This window comes from Notothenia coriiceps, unplaced genomic scaffold (genome assembly GCF_000735185.1).
Source record: "Notothenia coriiceps isolate Sejong01 unplaced genomic scaffold, NC01 NC01_scaffold00024668, whole genome shotgun sequence".
NCBI classification, from domain to species: domain Eukaryota; kingdom Metazoa; phylum Chordata; class Actinopteri; order Perciformes; family Nototheniidae; genus Notothenia; species Notothenia coriiceps.
In genome coordinates, this window is record NW_011357369.1 from 4,314,964 (window position 1) to 4,331,981 (window position 17,018).

The 17,018-nt window shown below is 42.5% G+C and overlaps 2 protein-coding genes across 2 annotated transcripts in view; both read left to right on the forward strand.

Annotated features, from left to right (window-relative positions):
* The window catches only part of LOC104955701 (cullin-5-like), a 3,754-nt gene extending 767 nt beyond the window's left edge, over window positions 1–2,987 (forward strand). The window contains exons 2-6 of the mRNA XM_010783089.1: window positions 778–842; window positions 1,182–1,314; window positions 1,444–1,575; window positions 2,084–2,207; window positions 2,743–2,987. Coding sequence (XP_010781391.1) covers window positions 778–842; window positions 1,182–1,314; window positions 1,444–1,575; window positions 2,084–2,207; window positions 2,743–2,972 — 684 coding nt within the window. The 3' untranslated portion in view covers window positions 2,973–2,987. The remainder of the gene's footprint in view (window positions 1–777; window positions 843–1,181; window positions 1,315–1,443; window positions 1,576–2,083; window positions 2,208–2,742) is intronic.
* A 1,120-nt stretch (window positions 2,988–4,107) lies between these two features.
* LOC104955702 (beta-crystallin B3-like) lies at window positions 4,108–15,368 on the forward strand. Its single transcript, XM_010783090.1, has 6 exons — window positions 4,108–4,164; window positions 6,491–6,598; window positions 8,201–8,211; window positions 13,690–13,822; window positions 14,492–14,634; window positions 14,936–15,368. The coding sequence occupies exons 1-6, from the start codon at window positions 4,108–4,110 to the stop codon at window positions 15,366–15,368; spliced, it is 885 nt and encodes a 294-aa protein (XP_010781392.1).
* Window positions 15,369–17,018: the final 1,650 nt, after the last annotated feature.

Here is a 17,018-nt window from a genome sequence, read left to right on the forward strand (position 1 = left end):
GATTTATTTTCATTTAATTTCCATCGTTTATTTGAATAGGGACAAGCAACATTAATGGAACACTTTAAAGGAACAAATAATGCCTTCAAAGGTGTAAATATAGCCGGGATTTAGGCTTGAGCTCATTCCCACCCGTTAGGGTCCGTGACATTACAATATATGTATACATGACATTTATAAACATAGCAAAAAAACAAAAATACATTTGATATGCAGCAAGAGCAAGACCAGCATACACAAAATATTTACCACATGGCGAGTACAATGTAGCAGCAACTGCATATAAAGTGGCAGGGAGGGAGATACAAGACTACATAAAAGTGCAGGAGGAGATACTCAAGAGCTACATAAAGTGCAAGAGGAGACCCCTGTGTTAAAGTGCATTTAGCGGTGATTGCACGTCTGTTTGTTTCTTAACCATTCTTTGAGTTGACCTTTAAAGCTATTGAGAGTGGGACAATCCCGTATCTCAGTTGGGAGGCTATTCAACAATGAGCTGCCTTTAATGGAGAGGACATTTTGTCCAAAAGTGGTCTGTCTGCGGTACTGCTTTGTTAATACAAATCTTATCAGGACTTATAAGGGGATTTATAAGCAACCTACTAATAATGCTTATTTATAGGACCAGGAATAAATAGCATTACTAAACATTAAAAATGTTCAGTATCTTTTGACTTTTGATAAATCTAAAGTATAACTAACACATTATTTTACAAAGTTAACACATTTTCGTGACTAAAACAAACTGTTGTTTGATCCTCCCTTTTCCCCCTGCAGGCTTACAAGGCCGTGGTAAATGACGCCACCATCTTCAAACTGGAACTGCCAACCAAACAGAAGGGGTGAGGAAACCTCTCGGTGTCACTAAGATAGGAAATGATCCAGTGTTCAAAGTGTCACTGCAAGATAGTTTATTCTGATTGATTAGGTCACAACGGCGTAGTGTGTTTGTAGTTCTTTTGGCTACTCCTTTATGCCAAAAATCATAATCATGATTATTTTGGTCCATATTGAGAACCAAGATGAGTAAGAAAATCTAACCGTGGCGTGGGAGCACTGCAGTTAAGAAAAGGGATGAAAACTCAAGGTCAGAACAGAGCCTCATGTGACGAATGGAATGCTGTACTTTTTCACCTTCCAGCTCTGTGTAATTCTGTGTCTGTGTGTGTCCATCCATCTAGTGTTGGTATGAAGACTCAGCCGGAGTCCAAGTGTCCGGAGCTGCTGGCTAACTACTGTGACATGCTGCTAAGGAAAACCACGCTCAGCAAGAAACTCACCTCAGAGGAGATTGAGCTCAAGCTCAAAGAAGTGGTGAGTCTCTGTCCTCACAGCCTCGGGGTAAAGGCACTTGATGACACTCTTACACTTACTTTTCCTTCAAAGTGCTTGGATTATAATCCTCGGAAATTCAAACCCTGTTTTTATCTTTCCTCCTTGTAGCTGCTGGTGTTGAAGTACGTTCAGAATAAAGACGTGTTCATGCGTTACCACAAAGCACATCTGACCCGGCGCCTGATTCTGGACATTTCAGCAGACAGCGAGATTGAGGAGAACATGGTGGAGTGGCTGAGAGTGAGATCCCTTTCATTAACCTTCTTTGTCACACACAGACTGTGAGTCCACAGTTTAGGAGCTGTAATAAGGAGCAAGGACAACAGGCAGGAGTACCATCTGTTATCCGTGGATGTTCTTGGATCATTTTACAAATCTGAACAAGACTTTAAGTAAAATGTTTCTGAATACTGATCATTATTTACAATATGTAATTTACTACTCAGAGGGGTCTCAATCAAAACCATTAAAACATATTCAGGTAAAACGATCAAGATCTAATCTGCATCATAAAGATGTGGCTTTAACTGGAGAAGAAGTCAATTTCTGAAAGCACCTGGCAAACAATGCTGACGCATGCACCAATGGGGGTACAACGCAACCAAATGAAAACAACCGTTTCCTTCATCCAATTTGTTTTGTGTTATTCAAATGAAATAATCTGACCAAGAGTTTTGTGCCTTTGTTCCAGGTTTGGTGAATTAATTTCCCCTTTGCTCTCCTCATTGTGTCCTGTGTGTGTTTGTAGGAGGTAGGAATGCCTGCTGACTATGTGAACAAGTTGGCCAGGATGTTTCAGGACATCAAGGTCTCAGAGGACCTCAACCAGGTCTTCAAGGAGATGCACAAACACAACAAGCTCGCACTACCAGGTAACACACACACAAACACACATTCTAAAATGCATGAATGTCCTAGTCTCATTTATCCAGTCGTATGCTGAATGCTTTCCAAACAAATTTTCGCAAAAATCTATTAAAGAAATGTATTTTCTCCTCATTAAGGTGAAACTCTTGACGAGACATGCACCTGCAAGCATGGGCGTCACTTTGTTTTCCAAATTGGTGGGGACACTTTTTTCAGATACAAGTAAAACTGTATTGCGCGCCATCCATGTTTTTGTACACACTAATCTCCATACTATTTGCTAGAAACACCTGTATAGACAGGATTTACAGACTCACTGTCAGGCTAGAGACTGTTTTTGTAGGAACCATTATATATGTGTTGGGGGGGTGTCTGGGGGGATCCTCTTTTAAACTACGCATTCTGGTACTTTCTAACAAGAAAATAAGACAACATTTACTTCAAGCTAACATTCAGTTTGAATCTTACCTTCACAGTTAAATGTTGATGCGTCCATGTAACACAGACTTATCAGAGTTCTTCCGTTATATTTCCCTGCAGCGGACAGTGTGAACATTAAGATCCTGAACGCTGGAGCGTGGTCCCGCACCAGTGAGAAGGTGTTCGTCTCTCTGCCCACGGAGCTGGAGGACCTGATCCCTGAGGTGGAGGACTTCTACAAGAGGAACCACAGCGGCAGGAAGCTGCACTGGCACCACCTCATGTCCAATGGCATAGTGAGTGAGCATTTCTACAGACACACAGAATACATGCAGAGACACACCCTCTGAACCCTCTGAAGTCTATCAGACTGTGTGTGTCTACAACAGTAAAATGCCACTTGATGCGACAATATTATCTAGAAATGTCAAATATATAATTATATACAGGCAGGTCGACTGGACCTGGAAACATTCGTTGCTTAGCCCACAGTGGCGGCGGCGCTACAGTGGAATGTTCTACTGCAACACTCCCCACATGCACACACACAGTACACCCGCGAATGTTACAATGAAGGCTCAGTGGGGGGCGGACCTCACCTCCTCTAGTGGGGTCCGGGGGCATGCTCCCCCAGGGAGATTTTTTTTAAATATTGAAGTTAAATGCATCAATCTATGCATCAACAGATTTCCCCTGGGAAAACGGAAAAAAAAAGACATGACATCAGTCTTGGTGTCCAATATGGCTGATGGTGTGTGTCGTGGCTCGGTAGCTCCTGATTCAAACCACCGGCCTCGATTAAAACCTACAAAATATAAGACTGTTGACGGCCTAGTTATTGTAGAGGATGAGTTTACTCAACTTCCTGGCGGTTAAAATTAAAACTATGACCCATGATGAGCTAGTCCTTGTAGCCTCTAACACCTTCGATTCCGAATGGGTCGAGACTTCTAAAAAGACGTTGTTTGAACTCTGTCCTGAAACCAAGCAGAGGTGTGTGGCCTTTAAAGGCAACCAGAAGGATGCAAACAATATCAAAAAGCTGCCTAAAAGTACTAAATGAGTGTGGTGAAAACATCCCCCGTTTTGGTTTCCCACTACCCTGGATGCAGCTGCCGCTGTTTAATCCCTCGTCCTTTAAAGTTAACAACCCGGACGGGTTCCAACCTGCTGACGCAATGGGCGCGACGCACAGCGAGGTTTGCCATTACGACACGTAGTGGGAAGTTCAGCAGATATCTGTGAGGAACCTGCGTGCTGGCTGGCTGCGACCATGGACCGCAGAGTTGCTGGCCGTAGAACGCGCAGTTGGAGCCGGAGCATTGGTGCGGAGGAACTGGCTGTACCAAGTGACGCTGAACTGGCCCTGTGGGAGCTCTCAGGGCTGACTGGCTAGGGATGGTGCGGTGTCGGTGAAGCGGAATGCAGCCACCGGCTCGTTCTGGTTTTTGCTGATTCTGGCTTACCAAAAACATCGCCACTGAGATGTTGACCGCGGTAGCTGCATCAGGGGACCGTGAGTGGCTGTGTCGAGCCCTGAGGGTACTGGGTTAAATTTGCAGGTATGGAGTTCAGTTGTGAAACAGGGCCGGGTCGGCCAGGAATAGGGACGAGGGCCAGTCTGGCCTTCATCTAAACAGCCCTTGTTGGGCAAAACTTGAACGGAGGATGCCTAAGCCTTATTGTTGGCACTTGCTGGCGAGCAAGGGAATATAACAGTGTCGTAGCGAAGTTGGTGAGTGTGTTTTTGCTACAGATTTCTCGGCGACCTTGAAATGCTGAGACACTGTCCGAAGTATCTAACTGAAACAACTCGGCGTGGATGTTTAACTGTCAAGCGTATTGACACTGCGAGCAACAGATATAAGCTCGTTTATAAGGTGTGTGCTTGGAGTGGCAATGAAGTTGCGGAAGGATGTTTAACCCCAGAAGCTCTGGCCTGAAGGCTCAGTTGTGAGGGCGACTATTAATGAAGCCAACGTCAAAGCAGAGGTGATAGGGGGCTAGCAGAGCTAGACCTTTTGCTTGGTGCCGGAGGGTGAACTCGAATGGGCGCTACGGCTGAGTTGCTTAGCTCAAACTTATGGCGGGTGGATCCAATTTTAAACTGTCGGCGGGCTGGCGCCTGAGCAACAAAGCGCTGCAGATAGGATCCGACGTGTAGGTGACGTGGGACAACTTGCTACAAAAAGTTTTGACAATGTTCTATGCTTTTGCAGAAACTTTCTTTATCAAAGCAGGACTTTGGGAAGTTGGAACTCTCTTAATGAGCAAATTTTCACGGGGCTGGGGAGTCCACTGACGGACCTATCTCTGGGAATACGTGGAGAGGAAGGGATAGCAGGGGGAGAGAGCGGGCTAATCCTGTGGACAAAAGCTGGACGGCTGTCATTAATGTTCATCAGGCTTGGAAGTTTGACTGGTGTATTGCTGTACAGATCAAAATGATAAAAAAGCAGCTTTAGCATCTTCCAGTGTATCATACACGCATATGAGTGCACAGCATAATGAAGATGAGATGCAGCCCGCGAGACAGACTGCTTTTTATACGATATCTCTCTACTCTAGAAAAGTGATATTGCCTTGATGACATCATTCCACCGAGTGGTTTATGTAAGTGGGTGATATGAATGCTGACAGTATCAGACAAAAGGGTCCTTTGTTTTGCTAAGCAATATGCTACAGTTGTTTGTGTATTTGATAGCAATCTTATATTACCTCGAAAGCAATATCGTTTTGGCCCTACAGACGGCGGGATTCATATATAAGCGAGGCTGGCATGACAACTTCATGATTGAACCATTGCATAAAGAATTGCTATCCCATGACATTGTAAGGTCAGATTGAGAGTTGTGTAAATGAGCATCACTGTCAGATCACATTTCCTTTCTGTAATGTCACTAGATTATGATAGTCTCTGANTTTTAAACAATATTTTTGGTTTACTGTCCTATAGTATACATTGGAATGATTTCAAACCTGTTTTTATTTATCCTAATAATTATAAAGGAGTGCCTTGGAAATATTTGTTTACATAAATTGTGATCAAAACGTTTGAGAGCTCACTGAGATAACTTAGACTGAAGTGAACGTATCTAAACCCCTCAGTGTCCTTACGCGTCACTGGAGCCTCCTCAGTCTGACAGGACAGAATTCTCCCTCCACGATTATTGTACGGAAAGCAGCTTCTTATATCCATTAGCGCAGCAGAAGCTAAAAACAATCCCCGCGGTAACCGGTGCACCCCCTCTCTCTATCTCTCTCACTGTGGCGTGGAGCTGCGGGGTGCCTGATAAGCCAACATCCCCCACTTTCATCAGCTACAGCACCCATCGACGGGGGCAAATGGAAAAATGTAACGGGGGAAAAGGGTGTTTCGGGGTGAAAAGGGGTGTTATCTTTACATAATTATTGAATGTTGTTACATCAAGGCTGAAAAAATTGTTATTTTTGTATGTATATTTGCATTATATCTTGTGGAAGTGCAGATCCCCTGTCCTCCACCAGGGGGTGCTGCAGCACCCTCAGCACCCCTACTTCCCACGGCCCTGATCACACCATTATTATTAGTATTATTATTATTATTATTATTACGTAACAATTGTTAAAAGGAAAGTCAATACAACCCAATTGTTAAGTATTTAGTGGTGTCAGGCAAGTGTGGAGAAAGACATTAACAAAATAACGTATTCATTTAAGATATCCCAGATCTAAAACCCATATTGTAGTTGATCTGTTTCCTTAAGGAAATTAACTTCAACGCTATTGAGTTCTCACAGTGTGTAGTGAACAACATTAACATTAATGAAAGAGGTTATCTTTACAACATGTGCATTATTTCCAAATGTTTGTATGTTTGTTCGTCCAGGACTCGGAGAAGTACGTTGAGCAGTTGCTGACTTTGTTTAACCGCTTCAGTAAGCTGGTGAAGGAAGCCTTCCAGGACGACCCTCGCTTCCTCACTGCAAGAGACAAGGTCTGTGCAATGTGACCTCCAGAGACAACCAAGAAACACATGACATATAATGTTCAGTGCTAAAGTCATACAGTTCATTCCTGCTCACACTGTATTTGCATTTTAAGTGAGCAAAGGTCATTGTTGGATAGTCAAAGAACTACAGCTGTCTGAGTCCTACACCAATGATCTGCTCGTCTTCACAGAACAGGAATACACCCCTAACGTTAGGACCTCAGAAACAACGAAGCCTTGGTTAACCTCATTCACAGCTGGAATAAAAGCAGAGCAGAGATACAGACTGATCTACCTTAAGTCCCTTCCTTAATGTTTTAATGTAGAGCCTCCCTTGTTTTACTTTTTAAAGCATTTGATTTTCTTATTCCTTTATGTTCCTGCCTTTCCTAACCTGTTCATACACTGTATTGGTTTGAATACACCAGGATACCAAACTTGTTTGTGTCTGTTTTCTTTTAAAGCAGAAATGGATAACAGTTACAAGTGGATTTATTTCATTTAATTTCATCGTTTATTTGAATAGGGACAATGCACATTAATGAACACTTAAGACAAATAATGCTTCAAGTGTAAATATGCCGGATTTTAGCTTTGAGCTCATTTCCACCCGTAGTCCGTGACATACAATATATGTATACATGACATTTATAAACATAGCAAAAAACAAATACATNGTAGGCCATCCAGTTATTTTAGCCGGGCCGGCTCAGATGATTGGTCGTGCTTTTTACAGTACTACGGCTTCCACAGATGACATTTTTTGATGGATTTTTTGTCAAAGCACTTAAGATATTCATTGCTATCGGGATGTTAAGAGCATTCCATGGAATATAACAAAAAGTGTATCTCGAGCCGGTTTCTCAAATGTACCTACCCCACCTTTAACTAAAGGGACATATACTGTATGTGTGTAATGTGATTCTGACAGCACCAAACATGGAGAGGTTAAATAGCCTGGAATATGTCCACCAGTGAGGGCAGTGAAACACTGATTCAGGGTCAGATCCAACTATGACTGAGGGAGGTGGTGTAAGTGTATCCAATAAATGCTGCAGGAAACATTGCAGAGGGCAGCCTGATCCTTACACACAGGCTGTTTACGCTCTTTGTGTCTCAACACTACGGTGGTCCTGAATGCATCGTGCCATAAATCAACAACGCCTCTCGTCCTGTTATCTCCTCCCTGTCGCCCTCTCCCACACTCAGAGCGGACAGGGATCCAGGCAGCCCCTGAATATGGCCACAGGAAAGGGAGGGAGAAAAATATATATTTAATTACACAAGGCACACTGGCTTTAAAATTAAATTGTTTTTCTCTCAACTGTTTTACATCACGGAACAACGAGGCTCAAGTTATTTTAGCCGTGGCCCTCGTGAGGCTTATAATCCGGGCTAAGTGACAGGCTAATTTGTGGTATTAGATTGCTTTCATTGGGCCGTTTGGGCTGCTTTGAACGTTAGCGCTATGAAACAAAATGCTCTGCCTCAGCGGTCACATTGACTGGTATGCTGTGTGACTGCAGGGCTGTGGAACAGAGAGGGGGGGGGTTACAGTGTCTCTCAGAGGCCATATTTCCACTGTTGTGTTCAATCTTTTCACTGCAGATAGAGAGCAAGTAAGAAGGATTTGAGACATTTGTACGAGAGTCAAGTGAGATCAGCTGACTGTTCATTCTAGTTTAGTCTGTTTATAATGAGCAGTAAGAGTTAAATTATACTAATGGTCCACAGAATGAGAAAATAGGCTTTCTGCAGGAGTGAAAATCCTTCAAGAGAGGGTGTAGTGGTAAAGTGTTTGTGTGTCTGTCAGTCTGTGTGTGCGTGTGTGTGTGTGCGTGCGTGCGTGCGTGCGTGCGTGCGTGTGTGTGTGTGTGTGTCAAAGGAGCGTTTTCTTTAACAATTGGATGGGACTCATACCAAGTCAACTTATTGCTGACGACCATTCAGAGTGTCAGAGGCCAGAACAAGTCATTAAAGGGAATACATGAGGATTAGTTTGAATTAATCTGCAACTTTTCCCATTTTCTTGCAGAAACTGCTGAAATGGAAATCTGGTGGAGCACGGCGGAACAAATGGGTTGGCAGCTCTCACCTGAAATGAGAAGAGACGAATGGCTCCGCGGCCCTGGCTAAGATGGCTGAGCCAGATTGCATGTGGATTTAAGTGATTAAGAACATGGTGGCCCCCGGTCCACCTTCTTTATCAGAGAAAATGTAATGTATGACAATGAATGGAAAAATATGAAATTCATTTAAAGAATCCAGGGCACAATCCTGCCCGAGATTAGGAAATTATACAAGATGCTATTTCTATGCATATGGTGCTGGGACTGAGAGGGTGCAGAGGTCCGGTGGGGGGGACAGCAGTCTGAAATAGTCCCTGAATCTGTTCAGTTGTAGCTTTAAGAAACAGGTATCATGTAGTCTTACAGAGGCCCTAGTATGTTTTGTGGTGTTTACCCTTCCCTTTAGTGTTTTAGACAGGTTTCTGTGCATGTAAATGGTCTGCAAAGGCTAAAATCTTGAGTTTCTCTCCGACGTAGAGACACTACATACTGAACTACTACTACATACACCTGAACATCAGCAGGAGAGGACTCTTTAAAGCAGAGACAATACATACTGATATACACCTGAACATCAGCAGGAGAGGACTCTTTAAAGTAGAGACACTACATACTGATATACACCAGAACATCAGGAGCACACTAGAGCAACTAACTTTAATACATTAAACTTTTTTCAAGAACCTTATTCACACTCATTTTCAAACAAAATTGCTTCAAATATGAAAGTGACTAATTATTGGTGAAACTCATTGTTGACAGTTTTGCATCGTTAAGAAGATGTCATTCACTTTGTCCTTTAAAGAGGAAAAATAATACTTTTAATGTGTTTTAGGAACAAAAAATGGTTTAATGATTAATGTTGCTAATTATGTCGGTGTTTTAGCACCAATAATATTACATAAAATGTGACATGTCTGTAAGCAAAGAAAGATTCCATGACACCGGTGGCCCTTTAATAATGTTAGTATAACTGGCTCATCATTTAACATTACATCGTGCCTGTGATGGCAGATAAAGTAATACTCAATGTTATGTTAGTCGAGAACTGATTGCCTCTTCAAACTTTATTGCATTTGTAAGCCATGTAAAGACACAATGTATTACATTTCCCCAAGTTATTACATTATCTATCAACAAAATAAGGGGAAAGCTCTGTGTGTGTGTGTGTGTGTGTGTGTGTGTGTGTGTGTGTGTGTGTGTGTGTGTGTGTGTTGTGTGCACATGCATGCCTCTTGACACATTTGCTACTGACTATAGCATGACTCAGATGCCAGTGGAACAGGGTGCGTCTCCCATTGCCAACTGCACATATTTTCGAAGTCAAGATTTGCAAGTGTCTTTCAGAGAGCCCCCTCACTTGTAAATAGAACAAGCGTCTGTAGGAAAGAAACTGACCTCCACTTATGAGCGTTGTAGAGCTATTACCAACATGAATAGAGTACTGTTGTTTATGAGAATTCTCCTAAATACATAAGTGAAAGTGTGGTTTTGTCTCCATTTAAATGTATTGAAGTCAAATGAAAACACTTCTGTGCAAAATGAACAATCCCTCTCTTATCTTTATCAGCGTTTTATAAAGTTAAGAGTGATTTGAGTGGAGTTGCATGGTGAATTGTACAAGTCAGAGAACTAAATACGCCTTTCTTCGCTGCAGGGCACAGTTTCTGGCCTTGTTTGCCTCCTCCCCCTGTCCTGCCTACCTCTCTCTCCATCCCCTGACCACTTCCTTCTGCCTTTGAAGCCGTCTTTGCTGCTGCCAGACAGGATACCCCACATCCTGTGAGAGACAGGAAGCCCCAGACACACAATCTGTGCTCCAGCAGCCTCCAGCAACCCCTTTACTCTGCTAAAAGACTTGCAACAACAAAAATGTGTTTGCAAACTATGAAACAACAGTGAACACATTATTGTCAAACTGTAGCAAAAGTACTTTATCACATGAAAGGTTCAAACAAAAAGCAGATTGAAATCAGTTCTTGGAGACGCACCTCAAATCTGTGAGGATCTCAACAGCTGACACCAATTTTCCTGAGCCTTGTTTGGGACGGGCTCGCCCATGCTTCAGTAAACACGGGCCAGACCTCCATCTGATGCAGACCTGCTAGTGGTTTTGGTTGCTGCACTGATAGGCTGCATGCAGATCAGGAATTTGGTTATTTTAGAGCTTTTTCTTCAACTCATACAAATGCACAGTCAGGGTCGGTCAAAGGATCAGCTGAGTTGAGGAGTGGCTGGCTTTTGAAAATGTAGCCAACTAATGGCAAGTTACGACCCTCCATCCTTCCAGATGTTTGACCTGTGAAGTGAAAATGTTGCTCTAAAGTGTTTTCAGTACACCTCAAAGGAAAGGTGGATCATTTCCCCTCACACCACGGATCCGAGTCAAATACAAGTGAGAAAGTAACTGGGTTGTTTCAAGCTTAAGCTTTTTTTAAGGACTTTATTTTCAATGTTCACATGTATTTAGATTTTACTGCTAAATTTGATGTACAGTAGTGCAGCCTCACTCTTCACCACTGCCCAGTGTCGCAGCCACTTGGTGAAGTTGTCTATTTCATCCCGAAGTGGAACTGTGCCTATTCCCATCCGCCTGCAGTTTGAGGTCAAAGGGAGTCAACCCGAGACCTAACGCCCAACAAAAACTTCTCTGCCGCTAAAACTGTCACTTATTTTTGGACAGACATGTAGCATTCAGAGTTTTGCTTTTTAGCGACGTGAAAATGGGGAGTAGGGCAACACTAAAAATGCTTGGCCCCCTCTCAGAAAGCAAAGAGGGGGCGTCGGCAGCGGTGGTCGTTACCGTGAAGAGAATAGCTCCACAGCTCTGGAGAAAATGACTGATGCTTTTCCAGCAGCGTTAGTCTAACCTGTGCCAACAGAAATCAGCTTTGCCGCCCTGTCAGCTTTCAGGTGTGGGAACCCCTTCTCTGCCAGGAAGCCATCAAATGCACTGCTGTAATTTAGATCATTAAGATGCAGTACAGAGGTCTGAGATCTGCTGTAAAGGAAGCTGGCAGGGACACCGATTCACACGCCACTCCCAGCTGAAAATGGCAAAGCTGGGGAGTGAGATGGCGGGGAGATGGCCTGAACTTCATTTAGTGCCTCATCGGGTCGGATCACAAGCTTTAAATGCTATGTTTGCAATGTCCATTTATATACCTTTGTATTTTCAGTTTGCTAGGTGCATATTCTTCACCTACACCACAATGTCTTTTTTGCAGCCAGAAGTAGCTCAAATGTCTTCTTTTCCCAGTGAGATATGGACCAACAAATGAACTGTGGTTTCCAAAAAAGGACAAAAAAACAACAAATTCTGGATCCATTTTTGTATACAGGGCCTTTTACTTTGATTTCCACCCCTTTATGGGGTGGAGAAGGCCTGTTTCATTGTGATGCACCCTTTTGTTGTTGTTTCAGATAGTACAAATTTTTTCCACTTAAATATAATTGAAGCACATGGAGTCATATCTGCTGTCTCATATGTTGCTGTGTTTGTCATGCAGTTGTGCTAATGCTATTCTGCTAGTTGTAGGAGTTAAGCTCATCATGCACTTTTGTAAAATCCAAAGCCAGGGCCTGAGTGTGTTTGTGAGCAGTGACAGGAGACATCTAGTGGCCTGTTTGGATTTTGGCAAAGATAAATTAGGTTGACTTAATACTTATAACGGTACAAGATCCTAAATTAACTTTCACTTCTCTTTCCTTTTGTTCTCTCCAGCACCCTGCCATTATGTGCACATCTTGACAATCAAAAGTCTGTGTTTACATTATATTATTTGCCAACACAAATATTTAAATGTGCCAATGTATTGGTCTTCCATAACTTTGGTTAACTCCAATAGTTAAGTGTCAAGCGTGGAGCAGCAAGGTGATATGGACGGGGAGTCAGCTCGGGGACCACATGGCGGCACGTTAGCGCTCCAACATTTAATATGCTTGAATTGGCACAGGGAGTTAATGTAAGCTAACCCCAAAGTTCGGGTTTAATTAAGCTCCTGCCAGACCCCACTCTCCCTTTTCTTAAACCTGATGGTTGCCATGCCTATTGTTTCTGTCACCCATCACTCTCGCTGTGTTTTGACAAACATCTTGCTGCTAAATGTTTGATTAAAGTTGATGGTGGGTCAGCAGCAGAGACGTGGTGTGTTAGTCATAATTACAGTACAGGCGTTTTAGAAGTTTGTGTCTAATTATTTTAAATGGTACATATACTTTCCATGTGGACTTAGTACACTGGTTAAAGGTCATTAAGTGCATTCACTAATGTACTGTAGTAAAATATTATTTTGAACTACCTTTTCATTTCAATTAATCGTTTATTTGAATAGGGACAATGCACATTAATGAACACTTAAGACAAATAATGCTTCAAGTGTAAATATGCCGGATTTTAGCTTTGAGCTCATTTCCATCCGTCGTCCCTCACATACAACATATAAGAACATGACATTTATAAACATAGCACAAAATAAATACATGATATGCAAAAAGAGCAAGAGCAGTACACAAGCATTTACCACATGGCAGTACAATGTAGCAGCTACGACATATAAAGTGCAAGAGAAGATACAAGAGCTACCTAAAGTGCAAGAGGAGACCCCTGTGTTAAAGTGCATTTAGCGGTGACTGCACGTCTGTTTGTTTCTCAACCATTCTTTGAGTTGACCTTTAAAGCTATTGAGAGTGGGACAATCCCGTATCTCAGTTGGGAGGCTATTCAACAATGAGCTGCCTTTAATGGAGAGGACATTTTGTCCAAAAGTGGTCCGTCTACGATGGACTTCACAGTCTCCTCTGGTTTGTGACCTAGTGCAGCATCCAGTGTGTTTTTTGTGGATGAATTCCCCTAAGGGAGGGGGGGGGGCCAGTCCATGTAAACATTTATGAAAAAAACACATACTTTTAAAAGACTTTAAATTGTCAAAACTCAAGAAATTGTGTTTTTCAAGGATGGTACAGTAAAATGTAATGTTATGTGTTAGGCAAAATAAAGCTCCTCTTTTCCCATTTCTCCCCTCTCAGCTGGGCGGGTTACGATCGGCATGGCTTCACAGGGGAGCAGTTCATTCTGGAGAAGGGCGAGTATCCGCGCTGGGACACCTGGACCAACAGTCAGAACAGCTACTCCCTCTTCTCTCTAAGGCCACTCAAAGTGGTGGGTGAACAGTATAATAGAAAACTGACTCTTTTTACACAAACACTTAGATTATCCATTCATCTGCCTATTGTTTTTCTATTGGATTAATCGTTTGGCATTTAAAACGTCAGAATATAGGGACACATGTCCATCCCCATCCAAATGTCAGTTGTTAATATTCAGCTTAACATGATATAAACCAGAGGCTGATAACAGCATTTCCTGACATTTCTTCATGAATAATTACCTTTTATCAGTTATCACATATCATCAAAAAGGTTGGCTATTCTTTTTCTACCCATTGACTTACTGTTGCACCTATAATTAGCAATTATTTCCTGTCAGGCAACATTTCAGGAAATGTATATTGAATAAGATTAGATGGACTTTATTGGAACCAAATTGGAAACCCATTGGAACAGCATGTAAACAACGCATTGCACACTAATAAATATATATAAAATATACAGAATAAGTTAGAATACATTGTAGTAGACCGACCTACTTCTAATACAATATAAAAATAGGATTCTATGTACATTATACAAGTATGCATGAGGTTGAGAGTGATAGTAAAATGTATATACAAATTGCTCAAGGTTATTGAAAGAGTCAATAATAAGAGTCATGTGAGCTACACACCAAACTTACATTTGTAAGATGCCTGTGTCTGTTTCTCCTCTACAGGACGGTGCTGAACACAAGCTGCACCTGTTCGAGAACCCAGGGTTCACCGGTAGAAAGATGGAGATTGCTGACGATGATGTGCCCAGTTTGTGGGGACACGGTTTTCAGGACCGTGTGGCAAGTGTGAAGGCACTTAACGGAACGTAAGACCTTTACTAAATCCACTTTCATTCTCTAGTTTTCTATTTTACCTACCCAAAGCAAATAACTGTTTAATGTGTTTACTTGTAAGGGACAGGTAAACTTATAGTTTTTCACCTCTTGCAGAACCTACTGTATTTCCAACGTTTATTTAAGCAATCATACACGAGTTCCAATCAGAGACCTTGCTCAAACCTATGTGTTATAGAATTAAGCAATCATACACGAGAGGCCGTTCTTGAACGTCATTATTGGTACGACAGTACTGCGGCAGGACCTGCTCACTGTTTTCCCTCCCTGCAGATGGGTGGGCTACCTCTACCCCGGATACAGGGGGCGCCAGTTCATCTTCGAGAGAGGAGACTTCAAACACTGGAACGACTGGGAGGCCCCAGACCCTCAGATCCAATCTGTCCGACGTGTGAGGGACATGCAGTGGCACAAGAAGGGCTGCTTCGCTGCCCCAGACCCCGCCCCACAGGGGATAGGCGCCCGCCCGACCCCCGCCCCCAGCCCCTGGGCCGCGCCCGGCCCTGACCCGCGACCCGTACCCCAGCCACCTCCTGGCACCTCCTGCCACCAGCTGGGAGGCCAGCTGAGAAGGACGCCCCCCCTACCTCCAGCCACCCCGAGTGACCCTCCCTACGCTGGCCGACAGCTGCCTTTTAACCTGACCTTGCAAACGACCGTGTGCCCGATTGGAGAGTGCCATGGGTATGTTTCACTGGGCGAATAAAAGATGTTGTTGACCTGGATAGCTGCCTTTGTTGCCCCTGATCGCTCTGCTTTTCAGTCAATGAAACTGAGGCATTAACACATTGCGCGAAATCTGCTAAAGTAAAACAAGTTTTGGAAGGGACTCAGATTCTTACTTTTAAGCTAGAATTACCATGGTCTTAAAATACTCATAGCAAGTACACAAGCGCTGAATCAAAGTGCAGCAATCTATTCTTGGGTTAAATGTTTCGTTAAGATTAAGATAAGATTAAGATGGACCTTTATTGATTCCCTGTAATGGAATTCAGGTGTATAGCGAGTCCTACTAAAATGTAAGAAACAGCAGATGCTAACATGGTTATGAATAAGAATACAAATATGAATAAACATGCTAGTAACATTTATTATGAATATAACAAAATGAGTGTATGAACTCTGAACCAGGCTGAGGCGATGAACGCATATACGGTATGTGACCTAAGCCTTTGAATAATATGGGATATATTAGTTATTATTACATTCAGCTTTTAAAAGTAAAAGGGAAAGTTTGCAAAACGTCCTTCTTTTTCGTAGTGGGTACAATACAAATATTGTGTCTGCTCGGATGTTAAACAATTTAGTTTTAAATTACAAGGTTATCCTTTGCGTGGAGGAGTTAGGCGCCGGGGTGCTACATCTGTGTCAATTAAGAAGCAGTTTTAATGTGTGTTGTGTGTATAGGTGTTACAAGTAACTACTAACTTATGAGTGTTAGTGGGTAAAAAGCTAGCAATATGTACTCCAAAATTTAAGTGGAGCGAGTGTATAAGTAGTTGCATAAATAGAAATCTTAAGTAAAGTACAGTATGTATTGGATATATTACTAGCCTACAATAACGTCATTAAATGCTTACTTTGTTTCTCTCCACCACCTGCCGGCTTAAAACTCTCAAGTCATTGTGCCACTTTCTCGCGTGCTGGTGTTGTCTACTATCTGTAGTCACACTATCTCAAAGCGCCTCGTGCATCTCTGGAGCACATGACTTATTCAGCAAATATGGTGAGAGGCATCTGCTTTTACGCAGCAAGTGAGCTGATGTCATACTTTATTCCATGCTCCTATTAAAACAGAGTTGCATCTGCCATTCTCTCTGATGAGTCATCATGCATTTAGTGGTTCATGACGAGTGAAAAGTTAACATGTAGGAAACTGATGAGCTTTTTTTTTGCTGTCAGTTCTCTGTTAGTGACGAAATTATCTACAATAAAGATGTTTGGTCCATCTGTAGGACATGATTACTTGTTGTGATGTCTTATGATCATAAATTGAACATGCAGGTTTATTAACAGATGGTGATGTTATATTTCGCAAAATAGAAATCTTCGGCTGGCAACATTATTCAAATTGGAAAGTAATAGGTGGAGCACAGAAACAGCTTTCATGTGTCTCCTGCAGTGCTGCTACTTATACTTGTTGCTCCACATGTGCGCGAGTAAGAAGACGCCAAGAAGAACAACGAGTGCCGCTGAGCACCATCTGTGAGTTTACTAATGAAGGAAATGAAGCGCGGTGCATTGAAATTTCTAGTCTGAAGCTCGATGTACAGATTTGTGTATTTTGGAGTTAGGTGTTGTTGCTGCAGTGTGATATTCCGCATTTAAATCTGTTGTTTCATGAAGCCTTGTTGGA